The sequence below is a fragment of the Zingiber officinale genome, chromosome 4B (genome assembly GCF_018446385.1).
Source record: "Zingiber officinale cultivar Zhangliang chromosome 4B, Zo_v1.1, whole genome shotgun sequence".
In the NCBI taxonomy this organism is placed as follows: Eukaryota; Viridiplantae; Streptophyta; class Magnoliopsida; order Zingiberales; family Zingiberaceae; genus Zingiber; species Zingiber officinale.
The window spans coordinates 95744014-95765550 of NC_055993.1; the positions used below are offsets into that span (position 1 = coordinate 95744014).

Here is a 21537-nt window from a genome sequence, read left to right on the forward strand (position 1 = left end):
AATAATTAAAGGGTAAGATTTTATAAAGGTCGAAAAGGTTTTATAAATGCCACTGAAATTTCATATATTTTCTTTAAAAAAAAAAGAAGGGAAATCTATCTCCCAGACTCCCAGTGGCCATCCCACAACGATCCCACACCGTTAGGAGTGATAACCAATTCAGTTATACCATGCGATACTTGTTAACAAAGAGTACACCATCATGAATGAATCGGTAGGTGCTTTAGTTAGGATAGCAGTCAACCGCCACAGAGACTTTCCTAAAAAAGCAAGATGAATTATACGGGTGACGAGGAACGGACGTCGAAATTAATTCTCAAACATTTTATTCAATGAAAGAACATTTATTAGCAGGGGCAGAGAGGGAAACAGGAAAAAGACCCCACAAAAGGCCAAGCATGGATGGTTCCTCACCTCGCAGTCAGCGTCCGCTTCCATTACTTAGCCCAGATTTTGGGAGACGAGTTCCTCTGTCTTAAAATTATATGTAGTCTCTGTCTTATTCATCGGATCAAATCATATCTTAAAAAGATATTACATACAAGGAGACACGGGATACATGATTTCAGGATAGAGGGTCTGAATTACTAGAGGAGAGGCTTACAGTTAACACAGCGCTGCGGACGCCGTCAAAGTACCACGACAGAGATTTGCAGCAATCTCCATTGCGGAGTGCAGGGCGTGGGGAGAACGGATTTGGTTGAGATTTTTACAGAAAGTTGAGATTTTATTTTATTTTTAATGGAGTTTAGGGATAATCCAGGAGGTGGGAAATGTGGGATTGGGATGATCAACTCTTCTTCCTCTCTGGTTAGAGGAGGATCCGCCTTCTGTAAACCAACAATCTCATCAGCGGGAGGAGCAAGAAATGGTAGCACCGGCGATGCTCGCACCTCATCGCCACCGGCGATGCATTCTCTTGAACCAAATGTGACGAATTCTCTCGCCACTACTGTCGCGGAGGCAACCGATGATGTCTCCGCCAAGTACAAAGAATGCCTACACAACCACGCAACCACGTTCGGAGCCCACGTCCTCGACGGTTGCGGCGAGTTCATGACAGAAGGTGACTCGGGCACAGTCAACGCAAGGCTCTGCTTGTGGATGCCACTGTAGCATCCATCCCCGGGCTAGGTGGCTGAAGATCGTACTACCATGGCAGAATGTGATTTAGTAAACATATTCATAATTTATAACTTTGAAGGAACAAAAGATAATGTAATAGTGCCAATTTAAAAATGATGTCGAATAATGTGACAATCAATTTTAATATGTTTCGTCCGCTCATGAAAACTGAATTGCGTGTAATTTGAATAGCACTCTGATTATCACAATAAAACGGAGTAGGTTGATGAAGAGAGATACTCATATCTGCAAGTAACCAACTCAACCAAACTATCTCACAAGTAGTTGAGGTCATGGCACGATACTCAATTTTTGTAAAAGGCCTAGAAATAACATATTGCTTCTTACTCTTCCAAGAAATGAGGGAATCACCAAGAAAAATACAGAAGATAGTGGTAGATTTACATTCCGTAGGATCATCAACTCAATCTGCATCAGAGTATGCACGCAGTTCAAGAGATGAAGTAGAAGGAAATAAAAGACTTTGAAATTGAGTACCCCGAAGATACCTAAGAATACGAAAAACAGTAGCCTAATGAATTGTAGTTGGTGTAGCGACAAATTGACTAACCACATGAACAACATATGCAATATCTGGACGAGTTACGGTGAGATAAACCAAGCTTCCAACAATAATTCTATACAAACTAGGATCCGACAAAGGTGATCCATCAGATGCAGAATATCGAGCATTAGTCTTAATAGGAGTATTAACGACTCTATTATCAGTAAGACGAGCACGCTCAAACAAATCAGATATATATTTTGACTGGAATAAAAGATAATCTTTTGGGGAATAAGTAATCTCAATGCCCAAAAAATAGCGTAGTAGATTCAAGTCTTTCGTAGCAAAACAATGAGTCAACTCAAACTTCAGGGAAGCAATTCCATCAGAATCATCACCAGTAATAATCATGTTATCAACATATAATGATAAAAGAATATGACCTGCACTCATACATCTAACAAATAAGTAATCATTGTAGAGAACTTCTCAAACCGAGCATAAAGTGCTTATTTGAGACCATAAAGCGCTTTACGAAGTCTACAAACTTCACCAGGTTGGCGTGAAATACCAAGAGGAGGTGTTATATAAACTTCTTTATGAAGATCACCATTTAGAAATGCATTCTTGACATCCATCTGAGATATTCTCCATCGAAAAATGAAAGCAATAACAATCAGAGTATGGACAATCGTCATTTTTACAATAGGTGCAAATGTTTCCTCATAATCCATGTCATACTTCTGAAAATAACCTTTAGTAACAAAATGAGCTTTGTATCATTCGATAGATCCATCAGATTTAGTTTTGATCTTATATACCCAACGAGAACCAATAGTGTGTTTTCCTGGTGGCAACGGAACCAAATCCCATGTATAAGTTTGATACAAAGCAATTAGTTCCTTATCCATAACACTCTGCTAAAGTGGGTTACAAATAGCTTCTCTATAGGATACAAACTCAGAAAGACAATGAATAGATGCAACAAATGAAGCAAAAGAATGATAATAACAAGAGTAAGGAAAATCTGATAGTTTAGTATACTTATGAACATGAGTGGATTGATGACTGTGGAGAGAAGGATCATCCGCAACTTCAGGAGATGATTGAGTAGTGGCAGAAGGAAGAGCATGTGGAACGGATATCTCAGGAACCAAAGTACCAGATTCAGTTGAGCTACGGGTAGGAGCTATGGGTGAAACTTTCTCAGTGTCAGTATTGAAAGGATCGATACAAAACATATTTGACTTTGTCTTATTATGCGAACTTGTTGGAATAGAAAAGAATGAAATATTCTCAAGAAACACAATATGACGAGAGACATACAATTTTTGACTAATGGGATCAAAATAACGATATCCTTTTTGAGTAACACCATAACCCCAAAAGACACAAAGAGTAAATCGAGAGGTTAATTTATTACGCTCGACATGTGGACGAAAGACAAAGCAAGTACAACAAAAAACACATAAAGAGGAATAGAGAAGAGCATGCCCATACAATTTTTCAAAAAGTGACAAGCCTAAATTGTGTGAGGTTGGAATTCTATTAATTATGTGAGCAGCAGTAAGGACTGCTTCCCCCCAAAAAGGTACTAGGAACACTGGCAGACAATCAAAATGAACGGGATGTTTCAACAAGATGTTTTCATTATGCCACACCATTCTGTTCAGGAGTATATGTATAAGAGGTTTGGTGAATAGTACCATCAAAAGTAAGTAATTGTGAAAAATGATTCGAAGTGAATTCACCCCCTCCCCCCAATCATAATGAAAATACTTTATAACACTAGAATGTTGAGTTTTCATAAGAGCTCTAAAGTTGTTGTAAATGGTAAGATAATCAGACCTGTGTTTTATAAGATAGACCCAAGTGTAACGAGTGCAATTATCAATAAATGAAACATAATACCTTGACCCCCCTCCATTGTAGAAATAGGAGATGGCTCCTATACATCAGAATGGATAAGATCAAATGGAGTAAAAGAAAAATAAAGACTTTTAGAAAATAGAAAGGAAGAAAATTTAGCCAGTTTACAACCACTACAATCAGAAATATCAGACCTTTTTAAAGGTCCTAATACTCTTGTAGAAGCTAAAAACTGCAAACGAAATGTTGAAACATGACTTAAATGAGAGTGTCACAAATAAAAATCAGAAGATGAACGACTCAGATGAAAAGATGATAAATCCATACTCGAAGCTACAACTTTTGGTACTTTGAGTTCATCTAAAACATAGAGTCCTCCTTGGCTACGGTTTGTCCCAATCAACCTTTGAGATTGTAGGTCCTGAACATAACAATTGGATGAAGAAAAAAAAAAGACTATGTATCCAGACTTACATAATTGACTAACAAAAATAAGATTTAAAGTAAAACTCGGAATATAATAAACATCAGTAAGAGATAAATAAGATATAACAATTAAATCAACACCTATTAATGACATAGGAGTACCATCAACAGTCACAATATATATAGATGAACGGGGAGAAAAAGGAACAAAAGATAATAAATTAGATGACATATGATGAGAGGCACCGGAGTCCAAAATCCATAAGGATAAAGATGTTGGTGCAATCGACCTCCAAGGTTTTAATGTTAGACAAATATGTTTAAGTATACTTAAGTATGGATCTTGATCTAGGGAAGTCCTAGTTGTAGGCTAGGTAAGGGAAGTCCTAGTTGTAGGCTAGAGAAATCTCGGTAGGTTATGGAAGCCAGATGGATAGGTCTAGAGGACCTGCTCCCTGGGTAGCCGAATATTGATGGAAGAGAAATCTCGGTAGATCGTGGAAGTTAGGTGGATAGGTCTGGAGGACCTGATCCCTGGGTAGCCGAATACTGAGACAAGGGAAATCTCGGTAGATCGTGGAAGCCAAGTGGATAGGTTTGGATGACTTGATCCCTGGGTATCCAAATACTGAGTCTTGGTAAGTGAAGTCAAGTGGTGAAAAACCTAGGGGGGATAACCTTAGGTAACGAGAAGTCTTGGAGGAGTGAACTCCAAGCAAGATCGCGCAGTCGACCGGACTAGCGGATCTCGGCAAATCTAGGTTTAGGTTTACCATTGTATTCTACATTATTATTGTTGTTGGCTAATATAGTATTGTAGGAAAGGTCTTAGTGGATCAGACGATCAGACACTGAGCAGGCGAAGTCCAAACATGTTTGGAGGACAATGTTTGGCAGGTAAGTTGAGGTAAACAAGCCAAGTGGTGAAAAACCTAGGGGGAGATAACCTTAGGTAACGAGAAGTCTTGGAGGAGTGAACTCCAAGCAAGGTCGCGCGGTCGACCGGACCAGCGGATCTCAGTAAATCTAGATTTAGGTTTATCATTGTATTCTGCATTATTATTGTTGTTGGCTAATATAGTATTGTAGGAAAGGTCTTAGTGGATCAGACACTAAGCAGGCGAAGTCCAAACATGTCTGGAGGACAATGTTTGACAGGTAAGTTGAGGTAAACAACTGGAGGAGCGATAGTGAGGTCGAATTCCTGAAGGGAACAACCTAAGGTCGCTGATCCAACTAAAGAAATCGGGAAGGTTTCCAAGTTGAGATCAAGACAGTTCTACTGTCTAATATTACTTATGCATTATATATTACTGTGCTAACTTTACTATTGTAGGGATACTTTATTTAACTCTGTGTTGCAGGTTCGGCCGGATCGATCGACCGAATGTAGGGATCGGTCGACCGAACCAGGATGACTCAGCACAGGCCAGTTTAATTAGCAACGATTAAAAGTAGAAGGAAGCTACACTGATCGGTCGATCGAACCAGAGGATCGGTAGAACGAACGATCAATATTAAAGGCGCTGATCCGGTTGTAAGAACAGGGGACCCCCATCCGGTGGAGTCAACGCCACGTGGAAGTCAAAGGGGCGGTGTCCGGCCGGAGAAGGGTAGGTCCGATCGGCCGGCCAGCCGGTGTCGGGCCGGTGGTCAAAGGCGCCCTGACGGAAGTCAGGGTTCCGGCGCTCAGTGGACAGATTGCAGGGCCGAGCGGACGGCACACTCGGCCAAAGACAATGAAACATACTGCTACTGGTCTCCACAGAACCCGCTATTAAGAATCCCCCAAGTAAATCACCGTATACGGCCGGCCGGACTCCTATGAAGCCGGCCGCCCGGACTCCATGTCGGGAGCAAGGGAGAAAGACAAGGGACGTCTCTCTGACAGCGAACATGTTCAGGCCATACTCCGAATCTTATGTCAGGAGGTTCCGTTGTCCCATCAGGGACATGCTGGTACTGTAGCAGTATGGGTCAGGTAAGCTCACTGACAAGCCCATACTGGGGTATGGGCTGAGGACACGTGTTTGCCTCGATCAGTGTGCACACACTCCTTCCCAGCTCTATATAAGAGCTCGCAGACCTTCGCCGGAGGTAGGTTTTTCTCACGTATTCTACGATTCTTGGAGCCACTTTCTTGCTGTGAGCTTTGCCTGACTTGAGCGTCGGAGGGTCGTCGGAGGGAACCTCCCCAGCCCGACTTCTGTGCAGGATCGTCAGAGCGTCGTGCATTTAGTCGGAGATCCACAGCAGCAGCAGGGGAGCGCTACGTGCCCAGCGTCCGTTGGTTTAGCATTCGGGCAGGATCAATTTGGCGCCGTCTGTGGGAACGCTCCTGCATCCGACTGGAAACAATGGATGAGGCTGGACGACAACACACGGTGGCGCTTTCGACGGAAGAACTCGAAGCTCTGGTCGAGATAAGGGCTGCCAAACTTATGGAGCAAAAACAAAAAGCAGCGGCCGAACGGCCGGAGCAACAAGCAACATCTGCGTCGGGTGGCCGAGCGGAAGCACCTCCAGCCACCATCGCATTCCATTGGGCCTTATTTCGCACCCCTGAAGCCGTACCAACTCGAAGAGATAGAGGATCTTCTTCCGATGAAATGCCTAGGCGAGACGACAGAAAGGGGAAAGCTCCCCGAGCGGACTCATCTCCCGAGCGGATCAATCGCCAATTTTCGGAGGCTATTCTACGAGACCCTCTGCCCAAGCACTACGTGCCTCCGACGATCGGCGAGTACAATGGAACAACAGACCCAGATGATCATCTGGGTAAGTTCGATAACACAGCTACGCTCCATCAATATACAGATGGAGTAAAGTGCCGAGTCTTTCTTACCACTCTCTCGGGATCGGCTCAACGATGGTTTCGGAGGCTACCGGATGGATCCATCACTAGCTTCAAGGACTTTTGAACGGCCTTCCTCCACCACTTCGCCAGCAGTCGGCGTTATCAGAAGACAAGCGTCAGCTTGTTCGCCATCAAGCAAGAGCCGAGAGAATCGCTTCGAGCTTACATCCAGCGATTCAACCAAGTGGCGATGGATATTCCAACGGCCACATCAGAGACGATGATGAATGCCTTCACGCAAGGCCTTGTGGATGGGGACTTCTTCCGATCGCTCATCCGAAAGCCGCCCCGAGATTATGATCACATGCTACATCGGGCTAACGAATACATAAACGTGGAAGAGGCGCAAGCCGCCCGGAAAAAGGAAACTCCAACCGAGCGGGCACCTATGCATGCCGAACGGAAACAACACGCCGCTCAGAGGACCAAAGGCCGAAGCAGTCCGCTCCCCCCAAGTCCAGTTCACACGTACAAGCCAAAGAAGAGATGGACCCCTATGTTCTGCTCCTTCCACCGGACGGATACGCACAACACGAAGGATTGTCGAAGTCTTCCCTTCGTGGCTAATCCCGTTCCTAGGAATGTCGAACGACGGTCTCCTCCCAGCGACAGGAGACAAAGGACCCATGAAGCCGACCGGACCCGCCCCGAGAGGCGACATCAACATACGCCCGATCGACATCGTTCTCCAAAGCAGGAGAATCGCCGAGCGTCCAGAGAACGGTCCCGACCGTCAGCTCGGGAAGAGGAAAACAGAGGCAATACTTCCCGAGGCGAGATCAATGTTATTGCTGGTGGGCCAACCGGAGGAGACTCCAACCGAGCCAGAAAGGCGGGCGTCCGGCAACTCCAAATCCACGCAGTCGGTTGCAGCCAAGAGCGAGCATGTGGACCGGAGATCACTTTCGGGCCCGGGGACTTAGAAGGAGTTGAAGTGCCCCACGACGACGCTCTGCTCATTAAAGCGGTAATAGCAAATTACACTATTCATCGCATATTCGTTGACACAGGGAGCTCGGTCAACATCATGTTCAAGAAGGCGTTCGATCAGCTGCAAATTGATCGAGCCGAGTTGCTGCCCATGACGACCCCGCTCTACGGGTTTACGGGCAACGAAGTTCAGCCGGTCGGACAGATCCGGCTGGCTACCTCGCTGGGAGAGGAGCCGCTCAGGAGGACAAGGACAACAAACTTCGTGGTGGTTGACTCTCCCTCGTCCTACAACGTCATTTTGGGACGACCGGCGCTCAGCGAATTCCGAGCGATCGTCTCAACCTTCCATCAGAAGATCAAGTTCCCCGTGGAAGATAAAGTGGGAGAAGTACGAGGAGACCAGCTAGCAGCTCGGCGATGTTACATCGAAATGGTCAGAGCAGAAGCTAATTCCGCTCGGAAGGCGCCCCGAATCGAGGTACACGCCATAACTGAGAAACCTCCTGCTTTAATTTATGAGGAAAAGGAGGAGGTTCAGATCCATCCGACCTGATCGGAGGCCACGACTTTTATCGCCTCTGATCTGGAGGAGAAGCAGAAGGAGGAACTGATCCAATGCCTCCAACGAAATCATTATGTCTTCCTCTGGTCGGCACATGAGTTACCCGGAATTTCGCCGAGCCTAGCGCAGCATGAATTGCATGTCCGACAGGACGCTCGGCCAGTGAAGCAGAGAAAAAGGGATTTCAGTGTCGAGCAGAATGCCATCATCCGGGCGGAAGTAGAAAAACTTCTGGAGGCCGGCCACATACGCGAGGTGCAGTTCCCGAGCTGGCTGGCCAATGTAGTATTTGTCTCCAAGCCGGGCGGCAAGTGGAGAGTCTGCATCGACTTTCGAGACTTAAAAAAAGCATGCCCCAAGGACTTCTATCCTCTGCCCCGGATAGATCAGCTGGTGGACTCTACGGCCGGCTGCGAATTAATTTGCATGCTTGACGCCTATCAAGGATATCATCAAGTGCCGCTCGCCCGGGAAGATCAAGAAAAAGTAAGCTTCGTAACGGCCGACGGCACATATTGCTATAATGTGATGCCGTTCGGATTGAAGAATGCCGGAGCCACCTATCAACGCTTGATGAACAAAGTGTTCAAGGAGCAGATCGGGCGTAATCTGGAAGTCTATGTGGACAACATTCTTATCAAATCCGTCCGAGCGGCCGATCTTTTCAAGGACATGGAAGAAACCTTACGAACGCTGCGCAGATATGGAATCAAGCTAAATCCCCAGAAGTGCCTGTTCGGAGCAAAAGGAGGGCGTTTCTTGGGGTACATAGTGACCGAGCGGGGAATCGAAGCAAATCCCAGCAAGGTGAAAGCTCTACAAGACATGCCGCCTCCAAGAAATACAAGGGAAGTGCAGCGTTTGACCGGTCGGATAACGGCATTGTCCAGATTTATCTCCAAAACCGCCGACCGGAGCCTACCATTCTTCAAGATCTTGCGCAAGGCTACTAAGTTCCAGTGGGATGAAGAATGCGATCGAGCGTTCGAAGAATTGAAGACATATCTTAATTCTCTGCCTATACTTGCCAAGCTGATCGGGGGTGAGTCACTTTATATTTATCTGTCTTCAACTGAGCATGCTGTAGGCTCAGCACTTGTGAGGTCGAGCGGCGAGGAGCTGCCGGTGTATTTTCTAAGCCACATTTTAAAAGATGCTGAATCTCGTTACACCGGGCTCGAGAAGTTGGCCTTTGCTCTGGTTTTAGCCGCTCGGCGCCTCCGTCCGTACTTCCTGGCGCATACTATCATCGTCAAGACCAATACCCCGCTCGGCCGAGTGTTATTAAACCCAGAAGCGTCCGGGCGGCTCATCAAATGGACGACGGAGTTAAGTGAATTTGACATCCAATACCAGCCCCGCTCGGCGATCAAAGCGCAATCCTTGGCCGATTTTGTGACTGAGGTGCAAAGGCCGGAGCCGGAAGCTATGTGGAGGATATATGTGGATGGGTCATCCACTCGGCTCGGGAGCGGGATTGGAATATTGTTGCTCTCCCCTCAAGAAGAAAAGATGCACTTATCCGTCCGGCTGGATTATAAAGCAACCAACAATGAAGCAGAGTACGAGGCCCTCATAGCTGGCTTGCAGGCAGCTCGGCATGTGGGAGCCGGTCGGGTCACTCTTCACTCGGATTCGCAGTTAGCCGCTTAGCAGCTTTCTGGCACCTTTGAAATCAACATCGCTCGGCTGAAACTCTACGCCGAAGCCTTCGAGAAGCTCAAGGCTGATTTTAGAGAAGTTATTGTACAGAAGATACCCAGAGCAGAAAATCAAGCAGCCGATGAGTTGGCCAGACTAGCAAGTTCTATAACGTCGGTCGTTATCCCGAAGTCAATTGAAAAAGTACTGCTGGTGGTGCACGTCGACTGGATGCAAGGCCTCACGTTTCCAAGCGACTGGAGGACACCTATTATAGAATTTCTCCGTTCAGGCCCCACACCCTCCAATGAATATGCAGCCCGACTCCTCAGAAGAAGAGCCGGTCAGTTTACACTCATCGGAGATCAGCTTTACAAGAAAGCTTTCTCGCGCCCGTTGCTGAAATGTGTAAGCTCGGAGGACTCAGCTTACATCTTCCAGGAAGTACATCAAGGATCATGCGGGGGTCATCCGGGCGGGCGCTCGTTGGCCAAGAAGATCCTCTTGGCCGGATACTTTTGACCAACTTTACAAACAGATGCCGCTCGGACAATATCTACCTGCCTTTCATGTCAGAAGTATCACAACTTCTCCCACCGACCGGCCGAAGAAATGAAGGCATCAAGCGTTTCATGCTCGTTCGACCAATGGGGAATGGATATTGTCGGTCCATTTCCGATAGCGGCCGGACAGAGGAAATTCTTACTAGTGGCGGTAGACTATTTCTCCAAGTGGGTGGAGGCCGAGCCGCTAGCCAAGATCACCGAACAGATGGTCAAAAAATTCATCTCGCAACACATCATCTGTAGGTTCGGTATCCCTCGCCGATTGGTTTCAGACAATGGACGGCAATTCACAGGGAAGGTGCTAGAAGATTGGTGCAAAAGCTACGGCATCGAGCAACACTTCACGTCCGTGGCTTACCCCCAAAGCAACGGTCAAGCCGAAGTAGCCAATCGGGAAATCCTTCGTATTCTGCGCGCTCGGCTCGACCATCTCGGAGGAAGCTGGCCAGATGAGGTGCCGGGCGTCTTGTGGGCCATCCGAACGGCTCCAAAAGAAGGAACAGGCGCCACGCCTTTCCATCTGGTGTACGGCGGTGAGGCGGTCATTCCGGTCGAAGTCGGTGTCGAGTCCGTCCGGATCCAATGTTACGATGAAGGCAACGCCGAGCAGAGGAACATGGAGCTGGATTTGGTTGACGAAGAGCGAGCCAAGGCATCCGTTCGACTAATGGCATACCGGCAACGGATGAAGCAAAACTACAACCGGCGCGTCATTCCCAGATCATTCCAGGTCGGCGATCTTGTCTGGAAGAAAGTCAAGCCGGTCGGCGATGTCGGCAAGCTGGAAGCTCCGTGGGCGGGTCCCTTCAGAATCATCGAAAAGCTCCGCTCGGGCGCGTATTATTTGGAGGATGAGGGCGGTCGGCAGCTAGATAGGCCGTGGAGCGCGAACCACCTCCAGCCTTACCGGGCGGGGTGAAAGGTGCGCCAATGTAAATAATCCTGTGTACTTTTTTCGACTGTATACTTGAAATGCAGAAATGAAAAATCGGAGAAACAAATACAAGGCATCGTCAACGGAACCGAAGGCCAAGGCCGCTCGGCCTGGTAAGGAGTTAGCCTTGAAAGACCGACGAGCCCCGTCGTTAAAGATCGAGAGCCGCGCCGACCGGCTATAAATATCCACGCCGACGAGCCCCGTCGTTAAAGATCGAGAGCCGCGCCGACCGGCTATAAATATCCGCACCGTCGAGCTCCGACGTTAAAGATCGAGAGACGAGCCGGCGTCTATAAACGCCCGAGCGGAAAGCCGACGAGCCCCGTCGTTAAAGATCGAGAGCCGCGCCGACCGGCTATAAATATCCGCGCCGTCGAGCTCTGACGTTAAAGATCGAGAGACGAGCCGGTGTCTATAAACGTCCGAGCGGAAAGCCGACGAGCCCCGTCGTTAAAGATCGAGAGCCGCGCCGACCGGCTATAAATATCCGCGCCGTCGAGCTCCGACTTTAAAGATCGAGACGGGCCGGTTCTATAAACGTCCGAGCGGAAAGTCGACGAGCCCGTCGTTAAAGATCGAAAGCCGCGCCGGTTATAGCAATACCGCCGAGCTCCGATGTTAAAGATCGAGACGAGCCGGCGTCTATAAACGTCCGAGCGGAAAGCCGACGAGCCCCGTCGTTAAAGATCGAGTGCCGCACCCGCGGATAAATATCCGCGGCGTCGAGCTCCGACGTTAAAGATCGAGACGAGCCGGCGTCTATAAAGTTCCGGCCGACGAGCCCGTCGTTAAAGATCGAGAGCCGCGTCGACCGGCTATAAATATCCGCGCCGACGAGCCCCGACGTTAAAGATCGAGAGACGAGCCGGCGTATATAAACCCGCCGAGCGGAAGACCGACGAGCCCCGTCGTTAAAGATCGAGAGCCGCGCCGACCGGCTATAAATATCCGCGCCGTCGAGCTCCGACGTTAAAGATCGAGAGATGAGCCGACGTCTATAAACGTCCGAGCGGAAAGTCGACGAGCCCCGTCGTTAAAGATCGAGAGCCGCGCCGACCGGCTATAAATATCCGCGCCGTCGAGCTCCGACGTTAAAGATCGAGAGACGAGCCGGCGTCTATAAACGTCCGAGCGGAAAGCTGACGAGCCCCGTCGTTAAAGATCGAGAGCCGAGCCAACCGGCTATAAATATCCGCGCCGTCGAGCTCCGTCGTTAAAGATCGAGAACCGAGCCGGCGTCTACAAATCTCCGAGCGGAATATCGACGCGCCCCCGTCAAAGATCGAGAGCCGCGCCGTCCGGCTATAAACACCCGAGCCGTCGAACTCCGTCGTTAAATGTTCCGACGTTCGATCGACTCTGCGTTCCGCACGGCTCATGGTTCAAAGGTCCTTGTCGGCTGGTACGGGCGATCTTGGTCAGCAAATCGGAATGTTACGCGTACGGAATATCTACCCGATCGGATGGGTATCACCAAATACTTCGTCCAAAAGGCCTTTCGATAATTGGCGAGCGGGCAACGTACATATTAAGTGAAAAGCATGGGGCAAGAATATAGAGTGCGCGAAGGGAAAGCATTGTATTCAAAATAAAATCTCAGGCCGGGCAGCCCGAGTACAAAAAGGACCATATTTATCCGAGCGGCCAAATTACAAAAATTACTCTATATAATCGTAGAGGGTCTTGGGGATGGTCTCTAGGAGCGCCACCTGATCGCCAGCCAGAATATTAGTGAGCTCCGGAAGCAGGCCCTTCGACTTCAGATAAGTCATAGTGGCCGTCATGGCCAAGTCGAAGGCTGTGTACATCCGCTAGCATATTTTCTCCGAGAATTCGGGCGACCGGATGTAACTTTGTCTTAGAGCAGCAACCCGACCCGGCTCGGCCTCCTGGTACTCTTTGAAGGCCAATTGAGCTGCAGAGAGGGATTCCTGCAGAGCGGTCAGCTCATTCTTATACTTGGTCGCTTCGGCCGAGCGGCTTACTTTCTCCTGGTCGAGCTGATCCATCAACTCCTTGACCTTTAGCTCTAGGCCCCGAGCCTCCACATTTTTCTTCTCCAAGTCAGATATGGCCGTATTCTTCCGAGTGGTGGCCAAGGTAAATTTTTGGTCGAGCGACTTGACTTGCCGCTCGAGCTCGGCCAGATGATGAGCCTGGTCGGCTGTTTTCTTCCGTTCGGCCTCCAGCATGTCTTGAGCCTTCTTCAGCTCCTTCTGCAGCTCAGAGTAGGATGGTCCCTGAGAACCGGACGGACCAACCGCTGCCTTCAATTGGCGCAGCTCTTCATCTACCAAGGCCAAGCGGTTACAAACCGCAATTTCTTCCACCCATCTCTGACGAAAGAAAATAGAAACTGTTATTGGCCGAACGGAATGAAGGCATACAAAACTTGGGATGAAATGGACTTACCCCGGTGGCCTGCTGCATATGACTGTTGGCCAAATTCCCGATCGGAATCATCGCGATGCGCGCCCGAGCGTCCGCCCACATTTCGGCTAGAGGCCCTTTCAAAGTAATGGTATGCTCGGGCACAGTCGGTCGGGCGGTCTCTGGCAATAGCTCTTCAGTAGGAAGGTGAAGGGTAACCCGAATCGTGCGTCCGGGGCCGTGGGTTGTCCGACCGGCAGTGGGAAGGGGATCAGAAGTCGGCGCAGAATACTGGGAATGAATGGTCGAGCGCTGGACTGAATGGCGAGGGGGCGGAAGGGTGCTGATTGGAATAGCCTCCATCGGCGCGGCCGGCTCATCCCAGTCAGAAGGTGTCCGGTCAGACGAAATGGTTTCAGGCATTGGCGCCTTGCCCCGAGCGTTTGCAGTGACCCGCTCGGTTGGTTGAACCGCGGACGCCGCCGACCACGAAGGAGTTTCCACTCGACGCCTCTTTTGTCGAGGCTGCTCCTCCTCCCGAGCGGAAGCTTCCCCGGGGGCAGTTGGTTCTTCAGGAATGGCTTCGCTGGCAACGTTTTGTTGAGAAGTGGGAGCGGTCGACTCACCCTGAGTCCCGCTCTCTCCTTCGTGGGATCCGACCGGCTGGATACCCAAAGCTTCCATTTCCCGGGTCGCCGCGACTTCCAGAGCGGCCGCCTTTCTCTTCAAGACACCGGCCATGACCGAATCCATAACGATGTCCGCTGCAAAGAAAGGAAAAGAAATCAGTTAGCAATCAAAGCAAATGCCCAACCCAAGTGCTTACCGAAGCCGGTCGGGAGAGGAGTCCGTATAGGACTCAGCCCAAAGATGTACATCACTCCCTCATGGAGAAGTTTGTTGATGTCAAGTCGCAGACCGGCCAGTATGTTTGCAGCGTGGAGGTAGTCCGGTCGGGTCTTGAACTTCTTCAACTCGGGAGTAGGAGGCAGAGTGACCAGCCACTGGGTCGGGAAGTCTGCCTGATTGGGCATACGGATGTAGAAAAAATAATCCTTCCAATGTTTATTGGAGGTAGGAAGTTTGTTGAAAAAGACCAAGCCGGGCCTAGCCTGGTACATGAAGGTGCCCGGCTCGGCTTGCTTGGGGTAATAAAAATAAAAGAAGACCTCCGGTCGGAGGGGGATGTTGTGAATCTTGAACAAAACGACGACACCGCAGAGGAGACGGAAAGTATTGGGTACTAAGCTACCGAGCGGCACGCCGAAAAACTTACAGACATCTATGATGAACGGGTGTACAGGAAAACGGAGACCAGCTGTAAACTGGTCTCGAAAGACACAGAACGCTTTGCGCGGCGGTCGGTGAGGCCAAGCGGCAGGACCAGCTAAGAGAATTTCGAAATCCTCTGGGATTTCAAAATTATCAGCCAGAATATCGAAGTCCCGCTGTTCGAATCGGGACTGCATGGTGGTGTACCATGGGCCGAGCGATTGATCTTCGGGATGGGAGGAGCTGGCCATGGGCCGTTCGGGAGGAATTGAAAGAAAAAAAAAAGCAGGAGAAAAATAGTAGCAAGCGAAAGGAAGTTTCAAGGATCGAAACTGAGAAAGAAATGCTGAAGAAACACCGGAAAGGCAGAAGGAAAGATGTAAAACCTTGCTGTGGGAAAAGGGGGCCAAAGAAAAGGCGCCGGAGAGCGTCGGAGAGCAGAAACAAGATCGCCGGAGCTCCGAAGCACTGGAGGCAGTGGTCGAGAACGCAGAAGCAAACGAGGGAGAGAAGGAAACGAAGGCTTTATAGGGCGGAGGCCGGCCGGCCTCCACCGTTGGATCCAGGTCACGGGAATCAAAGCGTGCATCTCGCCGTTCATTTCGAATCGCTTCGATCGCATCAAAACACCATGCCGCCGCCATCGTAGGCTGATGGCATTGCGCCACGTGGCGTGCTACCATTCAGAGCATTTAATGAAAGCATGCTCAACCTTAATGTCGGAGATTGGCGCAAAACCCGAGGAGATCCGGTGAACGCCATTGTTGATTTGTTCAAGGCCATCTCTGCGATAAGCCGATCGGAGTATATTAGCACGGAGGAGCTGCTCGGCTAGACTCGCAGTCCAGTCAGTCGGACAATTCGCCTCCTTCGACTAGACTTGAAGGGGAGGCAAGTGATCCGGTTGTAAGAACAGGGGACCCCCATCCGGTTGAGTCAACGCCACGTGGAAGTCAAAGGGGCGGTGTCCGGCCGGAGAAGGGTAGGTCTGACCGGCCGGCCAGCCGGTGTCGGGCCGGTGGTCAAAGGCGCCCTGACGGAAGTCAGGGTTCCCGCGCTAAGTGGACAGATTGCAGGGCCGAGCGGACGGCACACTCGGCCAAAGACAAGGAAACATACTGCTACTGGTCTCCACAGAACCCGCTATTAAGAATCCCCCAAGTAAATCACCGTATACGGCCGGCCGGACTCCTATGAAGCCGGCCGCCCGGACTCCATGTCGGGAGCAAGGGAGAAAGACAAGGGACGTCTCTCTGACAGCGAACATGTTCAGGCCATACTCCGAATCTTATGTCAGGAGGTTCCGTTGTCCCATCAGGGACATGCTGGTACTGTAGCAGTATGGGTCAGGTAAGCTCACTGACAAGCCCATACTGGGGTATGGGCTGAGGACACGTGTGTGCCTCGATCAGTGTGCACACACTCCTTCCCAGCTCTATATAAGAGCTCGCAGACCTTCGCCGGAGGTAGGTTTTTCTCACGTATTCTACGATTCTTGGAGCCACTTTCTTGCTGTGAGCTTTGCCTGACTTGAGCGTCGGAGGGTCGTCGCCGGGAACCTCCCCGGCCCGACTTCTGTGCAGGATCGTCGGAGCGTTGTGCATTTAGTCGGAGATCCACAGCAGCAGCAGGGGAGCGCTACGTGCCCAGCGTCCGTTGGTTCAGCATTCGGGCAGGATCAGGCGCAATAAATATAAATCACGGCAAATCTCGACGAACAGGGAAGGAGCCTGTTCGGTCGACTAAACAAAGGGATTGGTCGACTGAACCCTTAATGATCAATTAATTCCGAAGATCGAATCAGCATCGGATCTCAGCCAGGAAGGAAGGAAGCTGGTTCGGTCGACCGAACATCGACGATCTTATAAAAAGAAGATCGAGGTCTGAGGTTGTACAACACTTTATGATCATCTCAAAGCTCTCCTCTGCAAAAGCTGCTCGTGCTACATATTTTCTACAACTCTTCAAGCTACTCCATCCGGAAGTACCGATCGAGCTTCAATTTCTACATTTGTCGGTATATCATTTATTAGCTTGAATTGTAATTAACTCAAGTAAGATAGTAGGCTATTACTATCTTACTCATATCTTATACGCATAGCTTTTTTCCGAGGTTTTCGGAAAGAAGAGTTATAGTAAATTGCCCATCGGTGCGGTCAAGGATCGCGGACCTTGGCGTAGGAGTCGACCTAGATTTCGAACCAAGTAACCGAACGAGTTTTTCATTCTACTTTCCACTGCACGACTTTGTTTTCTAAAGTAAAAGAAAAGTTTTAAAAGCACGATATTCACCCCCCGTGTATCGCACTTATCCGATCCAATAGAAGATATATCTAAAATACCAGACGATGACAAACCTATATGAGAGGAAGCTAACATGACAGAGGGCTGTGAAGCAAGGAACTGTTGAAATTGCTCCAACATATACAGATCAAATTTCCATAAAGCATTTGCACGACCAAGCATGATCACAGAACAAATAATGTTCAGAATAACCAAACTATAAGGATACACATCTGTACGATCTATAAAATCTATTGTTAGGGCGACCCGTGGTCACACAAAGAATTTGAGGTAGAAAAGGATATCAAATGTACAAATTGGCAGCACAGGACATCAGTGTTGAAATCAGTAGAAAAGGATGTCAATGAAAAAATTGGTAACACAAGGTGTCGACATTGAAATTGACAGAAAAGAGTGTCGGTGTCGAAATCGGCAGCATAGGACGTAGGCACCGAAATTAGCAAAAAAGAGTGTTGGAGCCCAAATTAGCAGAAAAGAGCGTTGACGCCAACATTGGTAGCACAGGGTGTCACCGCCGAAATCGGCAGAAAAGAGCATTGACGCCGACATTGGTATCACAGGGTGTCGGCGTCAAAATTAGCAGAAAAAGATGTTACGCAAAAATTGATAACAGCAGTAGGAGACGACAGTAGCAACAGGAAGCAATAACAAGAGGTGGCAGAAAAAATTAAGTCAGAAAAGGAGACTACAAAATAATGCTTACAAAAGTTTTTTATTTAAAAAAATGCTTATCTAAAATGCAATTTGTGTTAAATCTTGAAAATGCATGTTCTATTTTGTTCAAGATATCAAAATTGATTTAGAAAGCTATCAAAAATTTGTTTTCAAAATCATGCACTAATTGGTTTGTATTTTTCAAAGTATTTCAAATAAATATACTTCGCTTATTTTCAAATGAATATAATTTGTTTTACCCTTAGATTTTTTCTTGGAACCCCATTTTTTTATGTAATCAAAGGGGGAAAAGGAAAAGTATAAGTCTGGGGGGAGGTAGACCAAATTTTCTATTTTTTTTGCACTTTAATGCAAAATTTTATTACTCTTAATTTATGTCTATTTACCCTAGCTTAAGTTGGGTTGCTCACATCAAAAAGGGGGAGACTGTTGGAACCTCAGGTTGTTTTGGTGTGATCAACAAGTTAGGTCCTATGGTGTTTTAACCCTGTGTCTAAGTGTGCAGGAAATTAGGAGCACAAGAAGTCGAGTGGAAGACGTGGCTAGTGAGAAGGATGACACGGGGAGAGAGCTGACGGGCTCGGTGCGTTTGAGGAACGAGGTGCTGCGGAAGAGTACCCCAACGGACGAGAAGGAAGCGTGAGCTGGTTCTAAGGGATGTGAAGCCGGAGCAGAAGATTGCTCAAGGAGCAAGAGACGCAGTTAGCGAGAAGGTCGGCACGGGAGAGAGCTGACGAGTTCGGTGCGACTGAGGGACGAAGAGTTGCGGATGAGTACGCTGGCAGACGAGAAGGAAGCACGCGACAATTCCGAGGGACGAGAAGCCGGAGCGGAAGCCTGCTCGAGAAGGCCGGAAGTTGGGTTCGGGTGAGCCCTATTCTGGATGGCCGAGATCACCCAAGCGAGTGGAAGATCCGGACCGAGGTGAATGGAGCCGGAGCAGAATACTTGGGCTAAAAAAGTCAACGAGGTTGACTTTCCCCACCCGGGGTGCCCGGAACAGTCCGGGGCGCCCGAAACCATTCCAGGCGCCAGAGTTGACTTTTGACCAGGATCACGTAAAAAGTGATCCGTTGCGAAGGGGATAAAATTTTATCCCCTCTCAGGCACCCGGAACCCTTCCAGGCGCCCCGACCAAGGCTATAAATACAGCATTGGTTCAGAAGCTAAAAACAGACAAGCAATTAGCATTTCCAACACTTGTGCACTTCATTTGTAGTTTAGCTTCTTTATTTTCTGTGCTTAAATGTTGTAAGAGGCTTCTCCACCTGAAGGAAATAGTTAGTGCGCTTCAACTTTCTTGGATTAACAACCTTCCCAGTCATAACCAAGTAAAACCCCTTGCCTCTTCTTTCCTGTTTTATTTGTTTACTTTATTTATGCAAGTGTTTATTTGAAAGATCGAGAAGAGTTGCTTTTTTTTTTATAGGGCTATTCAACTCCCCTTCTAACCGACCAACACGGTCCAACAGGATCTTAACATCTTTGATTGCACCCATTTCAAGTCTTGTAAATTTCTAGTCTTGCAAGGACTCTAATAATGTTATCCATTACTTATTTAAAGCTCTTTAGAGGTGATTGAATGTTACAAAAAATTTCAACCTGATTATGGGCATGATATATGATACTATCAGGCCCAACATGGGCCTAATATGATACCATATCAGGCCCACATTGGGCCCGATATATACCATGTCAGGCCCAACGTGGGTATGATAAGTTGGGACCTTGGTCACTTTGTTCAACCGATTACTACCAAGTTTTTGATCCTGATATCTCAAACTTGAGACCATATCTCCCTTCTATAAACTAAAAACTTGCTACAGATTGTGAATTAGTTTAGAAATTCAAATAGGCTAGGTCCAACACTAGATATGGGATAATTTAAATTGGTGGTTGTTGTTTTAGTAAATTAAAATTCGACAAGGTATGTTGTTCATTAAAATCCTTAAGGTATACATTGTTGGAGCAATCTAGTGTGACCCTAGGTTTTAATGTTTGGGCAAAGATTTAAGTTGAATTTGATATGCATTATGAGTGTGCAGGATATAGGTACAATAAGGAGAATCCAAGTGTGATCTTGGTAAAAGAGGAAAGTTCAAGGGTTAGTCTTGGCGGTGTAAGTCCAAGCATGTAGTCTTGGCAACATAAGTCCAAGTGTGACTTGACAATGGATGAAGTCCTGAAGGCATGGCCTCTTGGCAAAGGAAGACCTGATAACAAGGACAAGGCTGAAGGAAGCTCCAGAAGGCAAGGCGTGAAGGATGGAAAGACATCCGAGGGATGCGAGGCTTATGGAGGAGGCTATAAGGCTAGGTCTAGGTTGTTCGGGCGAGGATAAGTGTTGAGTTAATGTACTCAGGGTTAAATCCTAGGGTTAGGGTTTGACTAGTTAACTAGGGCAGGGCACAGAATGTTTCTGTGCCTAACAGTTGTGAAAATAGTTGTTGGGTACTGTAGCAGCCAACCATCACTATAGTAGTCAAGCGTTACTGCAGTAGGTACTGTAGCAGTGAATTTGGACACTATAGTAGTCGATTGGTATACTTTAGCAGTCGACTGGTACACTGTAGCAGTCGACTAGTATCGAGTCATTGTCTTATAACAATCAAATTCCACTTAGGACCAGTCGACTGATGGCGGAAAAATAGCTATTGTTTTCCTCTCAAGCTATATTTAAGAGAACTCGGGGGTGATTGGGTATTATTGATGAAATTAGTGTTGGTTAACCCTAATTAGAGTCTCCAAGTGCTCAAGTGATCTAATGTGGTCTTGTGCGAGTTGTGGTGAGATTTTTCCACTCACAAAGAGCTATGCGAGCTAGCCAAAAGTTCTCCGAAGAATCATCCATCGACGGATCGGGATCTTCCACCTTACGGACAGCCATAGAGTAGGAGTTTTATCTCTGAACCACGTAAACAAATGTGTCTTTGTGGTTTTCTTGTCTTCATACTTCTTGTTTTAGTTTAACTTTATATTTGTTAATTTGTTTTGTATTTCGCTGCGCACTAACATTATAGGAAGCAAATGATTTGGATGAGACGCTATTCACCCCCTCTAGTGGACGTTAAGGTCCCTACAAGTGGTATCATAGTTAGGTGAGCTCTTGTTGGACTAATCGCCAAGAGAGCGGCTAGAGGATATGGAAGATGGAGTCAGAAGGATCGCTAGGATGGGATATCCGGATCACACCTCCATACAATCAAGACGACTTCATTTATTAGAAGACGCGGTTAGAGACATGGTTCCAAATGGAGTGGAACCATCAGATGGCTTTAGAATAACCATTCAAGACTCCAACGGACAAGAAGGGGAAGCGTCTCTGACCTCAGTATTGGACCGAGGAGCAAAGTCTACAATCAGAGGCCGATAAGGAGGTAACAAGAATTTTAATAAATTTATTACCTTCTAATATGGTGTCTCATGTAGGTGAGTACAAGTGTTCTCATGACTTATGGAGCAAGGTGGTTGCTCCTCATGATAGTCCTACACAAG

General features: G+C 47.8%; 1 protein-coding gene across 1 annotated transcript; it reads left to right on the forward strand.

Annotated features, from left to right (window-relative positions):
* The first annotated feature begins 741 nt into the window (after positions 1-741).
* On the forward strand, positions 742-1116 carry LOC121978415 (zinc-finger homeodomain protein 3-like). The gene has a single exon (XM_042530763.1). It carries the CDS (start codon positions 742-744, stop codon positions 1114-1116), a length of 375 nt encoding a protein of 124 aa, XP_042386697.1.
* Positions 1117-21537: the final 20421 nt, after the last annotated feature.